Here is a 17,224-nt window from a genome sequence, read left to right as displayed (position 1 = left end):
ACATAAATCATTATTATACAGGTTATTTCAGCTCTTGGTCTCCATTCACAAATTCACTGATGACGTCAACGCATAGCTGTTACCATGGGAACAGTCTTCATCAAAGAGTCGCGCGTCACGTGACGATGATTCGGAGGAAGACGTGTCATAATCATATTACATTGATCATATTACTCAAAACTGTGGATATTTAGATGGCATATATATAATTTTAATTATATTTTTAATGTTATGTTTGTTTAATATAATGGTTTCATTATAAATATGGTGTTTATGTAAATTGTATTCTATTATTATATATTCAAATTAAACACCCAAATTAATAAACAATATTAACTTTAATAATTATGATTATCTAACATCAGTTAATGAAAAAAACTAAATAATTGAACATATGTTTAACATATAATTTTCAGTTATTGAATAAACTGTTTAGTTAATTGAATAATTATTTAATTGTCTTAATGCAATAAAACTTAAAATATATATTTTTAAATAAAACTCTGTTCACTTAAAAAAATACAGAACTATAAAATAATGTAATATTTTGCTTTAAAAATGCAGAACTATATAATATATATTTTTTATTTAAAAATATAAAATAATTTAATATTTTGCTTTAAAAAATACAGAAATTTATGATAATTTAATATTTCAATTTTCAAAAATACAGAAATATATAATAATTTAATATTTCACTTAAAAAACAGAAATAAATAATAATGTATTCTTGCTTTACATTAAGAATTTTTTTATTTATCATATTTAAATAATATTATTATATGAATGTATTTTTTTTTTTTTTTAAATAAAATGATTTCATTGTAAATATGGTAAGCATATTATATATTATATTAGGTGGACAGCCAAATAAATTAATGATATTATCTGAATCTAACCATATCATGTCAAATGAAAAAAGCAAAATTACGTCACATCTTTCTCAGTACAAATAAAACAGCAGATGTTTATAAAAGCGCTGTGGAGTTTAATAATATATACATCTCTTAATATGATTTGATTAATTTTTTTCTTCTGTTTCTTTGTGCAGGTCTTCTCTTCCACCACTAGATGTCCTCAGCTGCTTCATCAAACTCCACACATCTGGAGCAGAAGAATGCCTGACAATTTATTCATTTATTCCTTTAATAAAAAACACTGTATTTCTAAACATAATTACAGATTTTTAAGACCTAAAAATAACACAAATCTATCAAAAATACCAGGAACGTCTGTGAGCATGCAGTGTGAGAGCTGTAAGCGCTAGAGCTCATAAAAGTCCAGATGAGCACCGGACAGGAAGTCATCGTCCAGCAGGAGCTTGATGAGTTTGGCCCCGGACTCCTCGCAGGAGATCAGCTGGCCCTCGGAGAACATGGAGCAGAAGGAGCGCCGCAGCTGCAGATCTCCGGAGGAACGCCGCGCCTGCAGCTGCATGTCTGTGTCCAGAGGACCTGAGGCACACACAGATCAGAAAACACTCACTTCATCTGTCTGCTATCAGCCGTGTGTTTCTGACAGGGTCATGTTGTCCCCCAAACCTTTTCTTCCTTGTATAAGCTCAAATATTTACTTGAAGTTGAGATGTTATACTGAGAGTCAATATTTCAATCATTTATCAACACATTTAAATGTTCATGGTTCTCTGATGTTGATTAATAGTCACATGACATTCAGGTGAACAAATGCAATATTTCAATACTTTATTTTGATTGTGTGTATTTAAAGAATTATTCATTTATTGTAAATGTAATGATTTTTTTTTTATTAAAATTGTTTAATCGTTTTACATTTTATGCCATTTTTAGTACATTCATATGTTTATTTATTTTAATTTTACTTTTTTATTTCAATAGGTTTTGTTTGTTTATTTGTGACGTTACATTTATATACGTTTTATTTAATTGTTTTATTTTATTTTTAACGTAGTTCATTCATTTTTATTGTGTGATTTTTACCACGTTTTATATTTTAATTATTATTTTATTTTAATTATTTATTACGCTTCAATTTAAATTTTTTAAGTGTTATATTTATTTCTTTATTTATTGTGACATTAAATTCAATTAATTTTTCTATTTGAATTTTATTTGTAAATAATGTTCTTGTTTACATCATTTTTACATCATGATTGAATTTTTATTAAGTGTTTTTATCCATTTTTTATTATTTAATTTAATTGGCTTTTTTTCTTTTTCTTATTTTTTCTAGTTTCATGGTTAAATCAATATATTTGTAATTTTACATTTTAATGATTTAATTAGTAGCAAGTGTTTTATTTCAATTGTTTATATATATATATATATATATATATATATATATATATATATATATATATATATATATAAAACAAAAATAAAGAAATTAATATATATATATATATATATATATATATATATATATATATATATATATATATATATATATATATATTAATTTCTTTATTTTTGTTTTACATTTTATGATTTCTATCTATCTATCTATCTATCTATCTATCTATCTATCTATCTATCTATCTATCTATCTATCTATCTATCTATCTATCTATCTATCTATCTATCTATCTATCTATCTATCTATCTATCTATCTATCTATCTATCTAATGATAAAGCAGCGCTCTGCGTCACTCACCAGGTGCGTAACTGAGCACTCTTACATCCGGCTCCTCTGCGGCTAACACGCGGAACATCATGTCGCGGGCGGCTTTCCCGGTGCAGTACAGGACCCACGACGGGAAGGGCTTCAGCGCACACAGAGAGCTGATGTTGACCACCGACCGCCGCAGACCCAGACGGCGAGGAAACGCTTGCAGGACGCCGGCCGTCAGACTCAGCGCTCCGCTGACGTTCAGAGACAGATACCGATTGACTTCCGCCGGATCCGTGAACGTCAGAGCGAAGCGAGACACGTCACCCAGAGACGCTGAAACCAAATGTTCTTCACATCAAAGATCAGCTTTATCTGCAAACAACCTCATTACTCGGGATTTCTGTCTTGTGAATCGACCGTATGACATACATTTACTGGAGACTAAAATAAAGTCTTGTTTTCTGAGAAGTTTATTAAAATTAAGCCAATTTCTCTCCTCTTTGAGTCGTTAATTTTTCTGACCTCATTAGTAGATATTTGTTTCTGTTTCAAGCATAACTCACATCATTTTAATGCATTTTTCAGAAAACAAACATGATAAAGTCAAAGTAAATGTGTCTTTATTTAAGAAAGTTAAAAAATGTGTACTAGAAAACTAGACAAAAAAATAAGAAAATCATATTTTGTAAATCAATAATAAAAATAAGATAAAAATAAATGTAAGTCAATATATATATATATTTTTATTTAAAAAAAAATACAATTTAAATAAAATGTTTTAAAATTAGATTTAAATTAATGCATAATACATCTAAAAGTATAGTAGTAAAATTTCTATATTTCAATATTTAGGTAAGACTGGAAAACAAGATGAATATACTAAATCAATAATAAAAAAGATGAAAATGTATTTTTTTAATTCAATAAAAAAAAATGTTTTTTTTTCAATTATAATTTTTTTATTTTACATTTTACATTGAGCATTTTTATTTGTAGATTTTTTAATGTGTTTTATTTAATAATTTTATTTTTCAATTATTTATTTAAAGTATCTTTTTTATTACTTAATTTTTTAGTTAGTTTTTATCTTTATTCTTTTTATTTTAAAGTTGTGCTTTTATTTTACTTTAGGATTTATTTCTAGTGTATTATCTTTACTGTTACTATTTATTTTATATTTAGGTAGGACTGGAAAACAAGACAAAAATACTAAATCAATAATAAAACAAGATTAAAATAAATTGCTAAAAATTCTATAACCCCTCCCCCCAAAAAAAAATTATATATAATTTTTAATTATTTATTTATTTTTAATTGCACATTTTAATGATTTAATTTGTAGATTTTTTTATGTTTTATTTAATTGTATTTTTCGATTATTTATTTAAAAAAATATTTGAATCACTTACTTTTTTATCTTTCTTCTTTTTATTTTAAAGTTTGTGGTTCGATTTTACATTAGGATTTATTTCTAACTTATTATCTTTTCTATTACAAAATTTACTATTACTATTCAAAAATGTAATAACAAAGAGTAAATAAAAAGTAGATTTAAATCAATTAATATATAATACATCTAACAGTAGAGTCCTATAATAGTTTTTATAATTATTTAGATTTTGCACTTGAAAACAAGACAAAAATGCAGAGATATATACCTTTTTTTTTGCAGTGCAATGACAAAATCAAGCGCACCTGCGTTATTGATCAGGAGTAAGTGGTCCATGTCGGACACTGAAGTCTCTTTCGCTGCCTGAACCATTTTTTCCACGCCATCTTTCTTCTCCAGATCGGCCTGCACGCAGCGGACTTCCAGTTGGTTCTGTCCACCGTACAGGGTTATGATGTCCTCCTTCACCTGGTTGAGCTGCTCTGTGGTTCGAGCCACCAGCATCAGGACGGATCTGGGCTTCAGGAGGCAGCTGAGCTGAAACGCAAGCGTCCGGCCGAAGCCTTTCGACGCTCCTGTGATGATGCACAGAGCTCTGCCCAGATCCCTGGACTCTGGAGAGATCTCGTCTTCCATCGCAGGCCTTCAGAGACGCTGGGGGTCAGATGATGAGGAATATCAGCAGCGAGTGGTGCTTTATATCAAGTGACTGCGAGAGAAACTAATCTATTTCACGCAGCTTCACAAAAGCCCATTCATAAAGAGAGAGTTAATGCCATTAAATAAAGTATGAGAGTGTTAAATATGATGTAATGCAACCTTTACAATTTGTTAGTATTTTTTATGAAGTCTCTTCTGCTCACCAAGGCTGCGTTTATTTTATCAAAAATACAGTAAAAATTTTTAAATATTATTGTAACGTAAAACATCTGTTTTCTGTGTGAATCTGTGTTAAAGTGTAATGTATTTCTGTGATGCTCCGCTGTATTTTCAGCATCATTCCTCCAGTCTTCAGTGTCACATGATCTTCAGAAATCATGAAAATATGTTGATTTACTGCTCAAGAAACATTTCTGATTATTATCAGTGTTAAAAAAAACTGTATTTTTGTGGAAACTGTTATATTATAATTTTTTCAGGATTCACAGATAATAATAAGAAATGTTGTGCATCGCAGAAATAAATGACAGTTTAACAGAGATTCACATATAAAACAGCTGTTTTACATTATAATACTATTTCGCAATTTTTACTGTATTTTTTAAATCAAATTAACACAGCCTTGGTGAGCAAAAGAGACTTAAAAAAAAACATTAAGAAATCATAATGTTTCCAAAATGTTTACCAGCAGCGGTTTAGGAGTTTAATCTAAAACACTTACTAACGAGAAAGACAAGCATTTTATTATACAGGAACCCACAAAAAGAGTGAAGCAGAATAATAGCCAGAGCAGAAGTGTAAATGCGGAACAGGACAGAAAAGAGATTCTCTTTCATATGATGCACAAGCAGAACTATATTAATTATGATATATAAAGCATATGTGTTTAAACTAGTGCAACAAGCACTGAAGATGGTGACCTGTGTCATATATTTAGCATCCATCACTAATCATCAGAACAGCAGATCTTCATGTGTCCTCATGCAACGGTCAGGAGGACACAGAATACGGTCACATATCAATCTCTGAATTAAAAATCAGGCTCTGGATGATGAAGTAAACAGACTTCACAAGCGAAACAATTTTAGTTGGTTGTCTGGGTTTATAAAAATGCACAGTGAAAGAAAAATCATTAGGAAAACAGAAACTGGTAATTTTCTGCCTGCTAGTTTCAGGCATAAACCGTTAATTCTGATATATACATATGTGTGTATATATATATATATATATATATATATATATATATATATATATATATATATATATATATATATATATATATATATATATATGCACGCACACACACACACACGCACACACACACACACACACACACACACAGCGTGGCAAAAAATAAATAAAAACTCCACACGATCTAATATTTAATTAGACTGTCTTTAATTTTCATTGCAGTGTGCATTGTTACAATACAGTGAATTTAACACTTAAAAACTCTAAAAAAGTGGTTTTGAAATGATTTAGATTTTTGTTTTTATTGATAAATATATATTTTTTGTCATTTGCGTCTAATAAAAGAGAGCTTCATTGGGGGTCCCTCAGGGCTCTGTTCTATCTCCCACACTTTTTTCTTTATTCTTCCATTTTGAAGTACAAAAATACTTGGGTTTTTCTCAATTGTTATTTTAGCTTTAGCAATTACATTTAAACTAAACTTTTAAGTTTAGTTTTAATGAACACTCATCCACTTATCAAAAAAGAGTTTTTCTCTGTCACTTGATCATGACATGATTCCCAAACTTACATTTGTGCTTTTTCCGAGTTTTCATCACAATATTAGTATATTCTGAAACTGAGTAGATGTGCCCAAACGTTTGACTAGTTGTGTACATTAGGCTCAGCTCAGGTCATAAAGTCAGTTTTTCATCACAATGTTTAAGATCATTTGTGCGCTGGGTCCTGACTCAAACCCGTCTAAAAAAAAGTCTGTGAAATCAAGTTTAGATTCTAGCAACTCAGGATGAGAGGCGAAGGATCCTAATCGCTCCCCGTGAAGAATGAACTAATAAAAGATTAAGCTCAGATCAGTGAGGCCAGAAACAAAGTCGGGACTGTGAGATAAATAGTCGCAGCTACCTTTTTATTTATTTATTCTGTGCCAGAAACAGGTTTCCACGTGATTGGGTGATTTTGACCCGGATTTTCTCTTTCTCGAAATTCTCGTAATAATCATATTTGACAAAAGCTTTGCCTACAAATAGTACAAAACAAACTTGTGTTCTTTTTAGGGATTTTGTTCTTACCTTGTTTATGTTTAAAAATTACCGGCCTACAAAAAAATCTCTTCAAAATCTCTCATCATACTATAGTTTGATCAAATCTTGGATTCAAACTTGTTTTCTCTCCATCATCAATGGTTTTGTGTTTCTTATTAAAGCTGATTGATCACAGGCCTCACTGATTATTCACAAATAATGCCTTTTCACTTAAAAACTCATCAATCAATCAGAAACATAAAACCAGTGCTGATTAAGAGAAAACAAGTTGATTAAAAGATTCAGTCCATTATTAGGTAAAAACATAACATGATGAGAGACCAACCAGACAATTTTGAAAGATGAGGTCATTTTTGACTGGGAAGAAACATTTACTTGAAGCAAATGACTTGAAAAATCAAAGAAAAATAATCTTAATTCAAAGTGAAAACAAGATTCGTCTGACCCCATTTAATCATAAACACTTCATTTTGCTTCTCAAGTAAAAACATCATGATTTAAAGATGTTTGTACTTGGAAAACAAGACAAAAATACTAAGGAAGAGCATTCGCATTTATGCTGGTGTTTTCAGCTCAGCGAGTCTCTTTCATTTTATGTAATGTTTGAACATTGCTCATGTTCCCTTCACGGTCAGGATTAACCCTCTGCACGTAGTATTCACGCTCAAATGATGTGTAAATCTGATGTTGTGTGTGTTAGTCTCGCCGCTGTTTCTGACCGCACTGGAGGACCACATCTACAACATCGACGAGGACGACCTCAAGGACTTCAAAGTCAACATACACAACTTCCTCGTTAGTAAGTGGAGAAACCCTGGTCTTCACATCCTCTGGAGGAGCGTGAGAGCAGACAGGTGAAAGTACGGTGGGTGGGAGAGGAATCAGAGAGAAGATGGCAGAGGAAGTGAGAGTCTGAACCGAAAGAGTCCCCGCAGCTCATGTGATTCAGGGTTTTCAATGAAAAGCGTGCATTAACCGAAATACTGTGGCCTGTGTGTGCCTCAGAGATCAGTAGAGATTGCTATGTACATGCATTTTTGTCTAATCACGTTTGTGAAATGTCACATTCAACTCATGATGTGCAGAAAAGAGCTTCTCGTTAGATCGGTGCAACTGAATGAGAGCACTGAGAAAGCCTTCTGATAATTATTTTTTTTTAAAATCATAGATACACTAGTATTCAAAAGTTTTTTTTTTTTAATGAAAATAATATTTTTGCACAACCACGATGCATTAAATTGATCAAAACTTACAGAAAATACATAATGTTAAAAAAGAATGTAATGTACACCAAAAAAGAAAAAAGATAAATAATTATACTTTTTTTTAAGGTAAGTGGTTTCAATCAATTTATTTTACAAATTTAGTTGACAAACTTTCAAAATTTATTAAAATGTAGCTATGCTGTTCTTTTGAACTTTCTATTCACCAAGTATCCTGAAATAAGTTGTTATATAATATTTCAATGTAATATATATATATTTTTTTTTAATTCCAACTTGAGTAAATCTTACGATTCAGATTTTTTTTCTTCAGAAGAGATGTTCTTTTTTTTTCATTTATATAAATCAAAATCTTGATTTATTTTAATGTAATTTTTATTTATTTTTATCATAAAAAATAATATATGTATATGTATATATTAATTATAATAATATTTAATCCTTTGATTACATTATATACACTGCAAAATATTTTTGTCTTGTTTTCCAGTATTAATAGCTAAACCTAACTAATATCTAAACATAAATAACATATTTGCAAGATGTAAACTCAGAATCATTTATAACTTTTTGTGACTAAGATATAAACTCAAGACAAAAAGTCGCCACATTTTTGAATATTTTCAGTTTGTGGTGTAAATAAGATTCCATTCACATCACAGAAATACTAAGGACAATAAAAATAACAAAATAAAAGTCCTATGAAAGCAGATACGCTTCTAAAGGGATTTGGGACGGAGTGAAGGTTACTAATGATGACGCAGTAGACAGTCTAGTGTCGTGTCTGTGGCTCACACGAATGAAATGAAGAGATATGAGTGTGTCTTTGCTCTGGACAGATTAGTGCTGGTAAATATAGCGGTCCTTCAGTCATTCAGTCCACTAGATAAAGAGCAGAGACCCTTTAAACACAGAGAGAGATTATACAGAGACATGAGAGAACAGACCTCGTCATCACCATAGAACTTGGGCATTCTATTCCCTGGGCAGGTCACTTGGCTTTTATGAAGACGTTAATGCGAATTGCAAAAAGATTTTACTAGCTAAAGATTTACAGCGAGGTTAAGGAGTTCTGTAAATCTTGTCCTGGTCATAATCCTGCCTACGCACCCATTATACCACTTCCTGTTGTTGACATTCCTTTTAAGAAAATAGGAGTTGACATAGTTGGTCCTGTAGAAAAGAGTCAAAGAGGGAACTGAATTATTTTGGTTATTTGAGATTACGCTACCAGTACCCTCAGGCATACCCACTAAGAGAGGTCACAGCTAAGCAAATAGCCACTGTACTCCTACGTTTTTTCTTGCAGGTAGGCATACCTCAGGAAGAGCTCACAGATCAGGGCCCAAACTTCACAAGCCACACCCTACAAAAAGTATATCATTTGCTGGGCATAAAGAGAGTAAGAACCACCCCGTACCATCCACAAACTGATGGTCTTGTTGAACGTTTCAACCAGACCTTGGAAACGATGCTGAGGAAATTTTGTGTTTCGGACACGTGCAAGGACTGGGACAAGTGGCTTCCATTCCTCCTGTTTGCATTTAGAGAGGTGCCTCATGCATCTACAGGGTTCTCGCCATTTTAAGTTGGGAAAAAGAGAAAAATATTCTCTCCTACGTGCTAAAGATGAGAGAGCATCTACAGAAGACAACAACCCTTGCACGAGAAAATATCCTGCAGTGTCAAAAAAGGCAAAAAAGAATGTTACGACTGATCAGCCAGATCACGTACATTTGAACCAGGTGAAAAGGTTTTGTTGTTGTTACCAACGAGTGAGCATAAACTGCTGGTGAAGTGGCAGGGCCCCTACAAAAATAAAGCGGGAAGTGGGTCCTGTGACCTTTGAGATTGAGATCTCCTCCAGGACCCAGCCCTTGCAAATCTTCCATGTTAACATGTTGAAGAAGTGGTATGCTCGTTCCACACCACTAGAACCTATGTCTGAGGAAGAAGCGGGAACCTCAACTGCTTTGTTTGTGAGATCCGTGGAGGGAGAGGAGGAAATAGGGGAACAATACCTGCCTGGTTGTCAGCTGAATTTTGAGCACCTGGAAGATAGTAAAAGGCAGGAACTTCTACAATGTATCCCAGCCCAACTCTTTATGGACACACCTGGCAGAACAAGTGTTATCCACCACCACATAACTCTCAAGGATCCCAAACACATTTATCAGCCAGTATACCGGGTCCCAGAAAGACTTCTGCCACTTATGAAGGAGGAGTTGGAGACCATGCAAAACCTTGGTGTGACTGAACCTTCATCCAGTGAATGGAGCAATCCCATTGTCCTAGTGCCCATGAAGGATGGCAGTCTTAGATTCTGTCTGGATTTCTGCAAACTCAATAGTGTGAGAAAATTTAACCCGTATCCCATGCCAAGAGTGGATGAGGTAGTAGAGTCTTGTAAGAGCAAAATATCTCACCACAATTGACCTATGCAAGGGATATTGGCAGGTTCCACTAAGTTCGGAGAGCAAGGAGATAACTGCATTTAAAACCCCCTTTGGACATTTTCAGTTCTGTGTCCTTCACTTTGGCCTTCATGGAGCTCCAGATACTTTCCAAAGGATGGACCAGATTCAGGAGGACTGAGAAGTTTTGCAGCTGCATACTTAGATGACATAATCATCTATAGTCAAACTTGGCAGGAGCATATGTGTCATCTGAAGGACGTACTACTGAGAATTAAAAATGCTGGTTTAACCATCCGCCCAGACAAATGCACCCTAGCCAGAACTGAGACACAGTGCTGGGTCATTGAGTAATACGTCCCCAGGTGGGAAAAGTGAAGGCCATCATGAATGCTGAACGGCCAGTGACCAAGAAACAGGTCCGTTCTTTCCTTACACTTGTGGGGTGGAACAGGCATTTCATCCCCAGCTTCTCTGAATGAGCCTTTACCCTAACTTGATTTAACTAAAAAAGACAAACCGAATAAAGTTAACTGGACGCAGGACTGTGAAAGGGCTTTCCAGGACTTAAAGAACTCCTAATGCACAGAGCCTGTTTTACAGATTCCCGACTTTGAAAAGCCTTTCACTGTACAGACGATGTTTCTGAGCGTGGCCTTGGGGCTGTACTGCTTCAGGAAGGTCAAGGGCAGCTCCAACCGATTGCCTTTATCTGCAGAAAGCTCCTTCCCCGTGAATACAGGTGTTATACAGTGGAGAAGGAGTGTCTGGTAATTGCATGGTCATTGGACTCATTAAGATACTACCTGGTGGGACGCAAATTCACACTTGAGACGGATAACAGGGCATTGGCCTGGTTGGGTCGTATGAGAAACACAAATGCTCGTATCACCAGATGGGGGGCGGGGGGGGGTTAAATATCACAGGTTAGCCTGGTGACTCTATAATCTTTGATTTACAAACATAAACCCATTTCACTGATACTGTGCATTGCTGGCATTATTAACATCTGTGTACACTTCAGGAAAGATTTATGGAGTTGTTGTTTTGTTTAGTCTAAAGTTTGTTGCTGCTATGTTTATAACTCTTGATAGTTTTCCTTAAAGTTTGCTATTATTTTTCTTAAAATTACAGAATGCCATAACACATAATAATTCATATGATAATTACCTTTATTTTTTCAGATATTTTCCACGAACCTTTTTGCAGTTAAACTTCCCGGTTCACACTCTGTACAACCAAAACCATAATCTTCTTCTTCTTCTTCTTCTTCTTCTTCTTTGATGTTTAATGGCAGTTGGCATCCAACTTCAATGGTGCATTACTGCCACCTACTGTACTGGAGTGTGAACCGGAGCTAGACAGAGAAAAACTATAACTAAAATGGAGACTTCCAACTCTCTTCCCCCACCTTTAAATAATAAATATTTCCAAAATTGTGTTCTACTGTATATTCTCTTTGCTATCCCTGTGTCCTTCAGGAAGGTAAATATATGTGTACTAATATCATTTGAAGAGAATCCCAGAAGTTTCTTGAGTGAATTCCCTTGCACCCCCAAATTCATTATGTTCTCTTTCATCTTTATCCTTTCTCTATAATATTTTTGGCATTCAAGTACCACATGTTCAACAGATTCAATACTACCACAAAATTCACATTGCCCTGTTACATGCTTACCTAAAATATGTAAGCACTCATTCAAACCCATAATCCAGGCCAAGCTGTCTTTTTAAAGCAATAGCCACATCACTTCCTGTGGAAGATACCATTTTGGTGTGATTTCAGAGGGGGAGGGGATTTAGAAAAACTTGCTTTTGCCTTGAATTAGTTGTTAAGCTCCTTATCTGTTAATGGTTGTTGTTTTACCAATTTGGAAGGTTTAAGTGTTGTGTTGGGTGTTTATATTATTTAATTTGATCATTGCAAACTAAAATGTTTGTACCTAGTTGGTATGCTCTATAGGTGTGGCTTCAGCCTATAAATTGGCTGTATGGCTAAAATAATTTCAGTTCTGATTGTGAACTCTAATAGTGAGCAGCATTTGGTTTAGCCAGAATTAACACATTGTTGCTGTTTTAATTTCGTTTTGTACAGTTTTTGTTTATTTTTGTTTTCTCCTGCACTGTAAATGTTTTAGCACCTTCCAATAAAACACAATTTTTGGATTTTGCACAAACTTTTTGTACAGCGCGTCATTTCCCTTTTCCACTCCAACTGGTTGGCCCCCTACAATTACTGTAAAGAAGTAGGATGTCTTCCTTCAGAAAATCAATTATCCAGTATATTTCACTGCATTAATTTATGCAAAAATATATCATTCTGAAAATAATTTAGTTTAATATATTTTTCTATTATCTAAAAATATAACATTTATTAATACTGTGGTTTATCTGGTTTTCGTTTTATTATTGCAAATTTATCCTAATTTAATGGTGCAACTATCTCAATGTAATTGAGAAGGTAATTAATGATTTATCAACAATTTATGAAATTTTTTGTGCTGCATTTCAATAATCCATTATGTATAAACAACTAATTTATTTTCATTCTTTTATGATTTTCCTAATGCAAAATGTATGATTTTCTTAATGAGATAATGTGAATAAATCTGTGTTAAACTTATTCACTTTTTATAATAAACAGCATAATTGAGGTTCTCATTGTTTTGTGCAGCACTGATGGCAAAAATTAATCATCTGATATTTGTTTAAAGTAGATATTTTCCCCTTTAGTTTAATGTAGTTAAATATAATTTTATTAAGTAACTTGTAGTCTAACTACCACATGCACAACACAAAGCTTCTTTCAAATAATGCAAATAAATCCACGGATCAGATTTTGAGAAATCTTTAATAAAAAAAAAAACAAATCCAGTCATATTGTTGTTTTTCTCAGATCATGGAGAGAGTGGACTGCTTTTACGCCAGGCGTTTGCTGATCCTCTTGTAGACGAGGCTGCCGAGAGTCAGAGTCTGAAACACAACATCAGTCAGATCAGTTTAATGTAAAACCTCACATGTGCTGATGAGAACCGCGGATCTCACTCACATTGACCAGTGTGTTTTCATCCACCAGCTCTGTAATGGATGTGATTTTGTTCAGGACGACCTTCAGCTTGTTTCCATCTTTATTCACGACAGCCTGAAACACAAACGACAGCATGATTATCACCAGTGCAATCAGACACTCATTAAATCCTGCATGCAGGTCTGTGAGCGCAGCGCCACCTTGACTTTCTCTCCGGTCAGGGTTTCGATCTCAGTCTCCTGTCCGAGGGTGAAGCTGTTGGTCAAGACTTTGGGTCCGGTCGTGACGGTCACTTTGAACTGATCTCCGTTCTGCTCAATCTCAGACACGCTCTTGATTTCTTTACCTTTCTCAATCATATCATCAGGAAGACCTGAAACGATAAACAGGTGATTAACCAGTGCAATGCATGCAACACTCAAGCCAACAGTCAGTGCAATACATGCTACGGTCAATGCAATGCATGCAAACACTCAGTGCAATGCATGCAACACTCAGTGCAATGCATTAAACACTCAGTGCAATGCATGCAACACTCAGTGCAATGCATGCAACACTCAGTGCAATGCATTAAACACTCAGTGCAATGCATTAAACACTCAGTGCAATGCATTAAACACTCAGTGCAATGCATTAAACACTCAGTGCAATGCATTAAACACTCAGTGCAATGCGTGCAACACTCAGTGCAATGCATGCAACACTCAGTGCAATGCATGCAACACTCAGTGCAATGCATGCAGCTGGTCAGTTTATCAGCAGTTCATTCAGATCCAGCATAGATCAGATCCATGCAATAATGTTAGATTTTGACTCACCGACGGCCTTCATGAACTCCACGAATCCCTCTTGACTCTCCAGCTGATATTTCCCACTGAACGACATGGTGACCGGTGAATGTGTTGAGTAACTCCAGAGCATTTGAAAGACGCTTTTATATCGTCAGACACAGAGATTAATAATTATTAACCCTGACCTGATGGTCCTGATTGGCCAGTTACTGTGAAATCAGTGGGGTAAAAGAGTACAGATCTATAGATGGTTTGGTCTGATCAGATCACAGCCTTTGACCTTTGCCCTCAGCACCATGACATCATCACTTTACTACTACTTTTATAACCGCTGTAGCTTTTGTTTATTCTTTAAATTAGATTGTAATTTTATATTTTCTGTTTTCACATTAATTTTTAAAAGTTTTAGCACTTATTTTAGTGTCTATATATATTTTATGTATTGTTTTATATATATAGTTCATATATATTCTATATGTGTTTTGTCCATTTGTATTTATTAGCTTTAGTTATTTTAGTACTTCAAGTTGAACTAAATAAAAAGTTTTATTTTATTTCAGTTAGCATTTAATTAATTAAACTAATCAAAAGTGAAAAAAATGTTGCATTGGCAACTAAGTAAAATCTTTTTTTTATTTTGTTGCAACAGTTTTTTTGTTCAGTTTTGTAAAGGTTTTCCTGAATATGTCTCTATTTGGTTTTAGTTATTTAAGTGTTTCGAATCAAATTAATCAAAATGTGTTTTTCATATACAATGTTTTATTTCAGGTAACATTTGTATTTTTATTTATCTTTTATGTTTTAGTTGTTAGTTTAAACCATAATAACCCTGATCATCACACTCAGCTTGAATAACTGTAGGATTATTAATAGCTACATACAAATAAACAGTTGTAATTTTATTGCTAAATATCTGTTCCGGATGTTTGTCAGATGTTAAAATCAGGACGATTCACTGGAAATGATTTCATGCATAAGCGCCTGTGCTTTTTTCAGATCAGGGATCAGTCATGAGTCTGATTAAAATAGCTTTCATAATGGTGTGGTTATAAGGACAGAGCTGTGTTTCTGTGGCCGCTCCACACGTCAAACGTCGTGCGAATGATTCGTAACTGCAGCATAATCGAGTCTTTCAGTGGCTTTGATACGGATCAGAAAACAGGCTTGTGGGATTTCTCACGGGACCAAACTTTCATCCCACATCAGAGGAGATGAGGAGCAGCACAAATGCATCGTAAGCTTGATTTACAAGCACTGAACTGATTTGTGAGCGTCTCTGTGTCTCATTAGCAGCATCACAGACGATGCTCAGTTCCTCTGATGAAATACTCAGCGTTAGTTCGTTTGTACTCTGGACTGCATCTTTCAGAGCTGAATGATTATCAGTGTTTTATCAGAGCGACACCACACTTCAAACACTGATGTAGAGAACACTGTGTCAGCAATAAAACCATAAACCAGCTTTCACAGATTGTGCTTCACCCAGTTTATCTGTTTAAACCGGTATGATGTCAACTTTAAAATATAGATATTTAAAAAATATGTTATTTCTGTTCATGTGTGTTTTATTTTGAGTAGTGAAAACATCTTAGTTAATGATATCAACCCTGCGTAGAGTGCCGTGTGAGGTCCAAACCACCTCGATGACCTTTGACCCTTACCTAGATTTCTACATAGTGACATAGTTTGTTTATCTGCTAGTTTTTTTTTTTTTTTTTTTTTTACATGGTATTATTTTCATATTTTTCATTTTAATTTAATGGTTTTGTCAGTTTTGCAAGTTTGTTTTTGTGATAAGTGTGTTCATCCCACAGGTGTAATGGTTTTTATTATGTACAATCTGTATATTCTATGGCCCTTCACCAACCCTACACCTAACCCTAATCCTCACAGGAAACTTTGTGCATTTTTACTTTCTCAAAAAAACTCATTCTGTATGATTTATAAGTGTTTTGAAAAATGGGGACATGGGTTATGTCCTCATAAGTCACCCTCTCCTTGTAATACCTGTGTCATACCCATGTCATTATACACACACACACAAACACACACTAATGCCCCCCCCCCACACACACACACATTTAGTAAATCTATTTGTTTATACAAATATGAGAAATGTTGCCTTGGCAACTAGCTGAAATAAAATGTTATTTATTTTTATTTATATATATATATATATATATATATATATATATATATATATATATATTTTTTTTTTTTTTTTTTTTTTTCAGGTAACATTTATTTCAAGGTATAAAAATGTTCCAAGGCTTATAGAATAATAAACAAGCTTAGGACAAACCTATATTGTGACATAACAGAGAATATTTAGCAAAAAGTAGTAAATCAGTGTTATTTCAGTATCAGTAATATACTATTATAGTTTTTATATAAAAAAAAATATATATATATATATATGTCTTTTTTTGTCTTTTTTATTTGTATTTTTAGTTTCTATATAGATTTTATTAATAATAATAAACAAATTTGAACGTTTGCCTTGGCAAATAAGTTTTATCTTTCAACCCTGTTGTAAATAATTCTGAATTTAATGAAATGCTTTTATTCTTTAGTGTTTAATGATGAATTCATCATGAGCTGGACTCACTGAGAGCTCGTCTGCCCCCTGCAGGACAGCTGGAGATACAGCAGGAGCACACACACACACACACACACACACACGCGCGCATTGATAAAGACACTTACGGATCAGGACAGTCAATCAGAGGCTTTATTTCTCACCTCTGCTCTGACGAGGCTGTAATTAACCAGTGTTGTCTGATTAGGACACAAACATCTAACACAGATGAACTGAGGTTATGATGTGATAGAGGAACACTGAAGGTCACTGGAGTCTAAAGCTGCTGGACTCTCATTAGATCCACACACACACC

At 33.8% G+C, this 17,224-nt stretch overlaps 2 protein-coding genes across 3 annotated transcripts; both read right to left on the bottom strand.

Moving 5' to 3' along the window:
- Positions 1–967: 967 nt before the first annotated feature.
- Positions 968–4,649, bottom strand: LOC128018079 (sepiapterin reductase). 2 transcript variants are annotated; one of them, XM_052603460.1, is made up of 4 exons: positions 4,286–4,649; positions 2,633–2,923; positions 1,224–1,454; positions 968–1,104 (listed from the first exon to the last, which is right to left on the bottom strand). In XM_052603460.1, exons 1-3 carry the CDS (start codon positions 4,614–4,616, stop codon positions 1,264–1,266), a joined length of 813 nt encoding a protein of 270 aa, XP_052459420.1. In that variant the 5' UTR covers positions 4,617–4,649; the 3' UTR covers positions 968–1,104; positions 1,224–1,263. The 2 variants fall into 2 exon arrangements, with proteins under 2 accessions (XP_052459420.1, XP_052459419.1); XM_052603459.1 differs by having other exon boundaries at positions 968–1,454.
- Positions 4,650–13,343: 8,694 nt separating this feature from the next.
- Positions 13,344–14,505, bottom strand: LOC128018078 (fatty acid binding protein 1-B.1). The gene is made up of 4 exons (XM_052603457.1): positions 14,358–14,505; positions 13,740–13,912; positions 13,561–13,653; positions 13,344–13,484 (listed from the first exon to the last, which is right to left on the bottom strand). Exons 1-4 carry the CDS (start codon positions 14,458–14,460, stop codon positions 13,431–13,433), a joined length of 423 nt encoding a protein of 140 aa, XP_052459417.1. The 5' UTR covers positions 14,461–14,505; the 3' UTR covers positions 13,344–13,430.
- Positions 14,506–17,224: the final 2,719 nt, after the last annotated feature.

Source organism: Carassius gibelio, chromosome A8, assembly GCF_023724105.1.
Source record: "Carassius gibelio isolate Cgi1373 ecotype wild population from Czech Republic chromosome A8, carGib1.2-hapl.c, whole genome shotgun sequence".
Lineage (NCBI taxonomy): Eukaryota > Metazoa > Chordata > Actinopteri > Cypriniformes > Cyprinidae > Carassius > Carassius gibelio.
The sequence above is the reverse complement of the archived record's forward strand: the minus strand, read 5'-3'. Positions and strand labels throughout refer to the sequence as shown.

Bases quoted from the DNA above. Each gene is read 5' to 3' on its own strand.
- LOC128018079 (XM_052603459.1), bottom strand. From the start codon at position 4,616: ATGGAAGACGAGATCTCTCCAGAGTCCAGGGATCTGGGCAGAGCTCTG. The intron at 2,924-4,285 runs GTGCGCTTGATT...ATTTGGTTTCAG, and splicing joins ACTCCTGATCAATAACGCAG to CGTCTCTGGGTGACGTGTCT. The intron at 1,455-2,632 runs GTGAGTGACGCA...TGTGTGCCTCAG, and splicing joins AGTGCTCAGTTACGCACCTG to GTCCTCTGGACACAGACATG.
- LOC128018078 (XM_052603457.1), bottom strand. From the start codon at position 14,460: ATGCTCTGGAGTTACTCAACACATTCACCGGTCACCATGTCGTTCAGT. The intron at 13,913-14,357 runs GTGAGTCAAAAT...TTATCGTTTCAG, and splicing joins GGAGTTCATGAAGGCCGTCG to GTCTTCCTGATGATATGATT. The intron at 13,654-13,739 runs GTGGCGCTGCGC...TTTGTGTTTCAG, and splicing joins TGACCGGAGAGAAAGTCAAG to GCTGTCGTGAATAAAGATGG.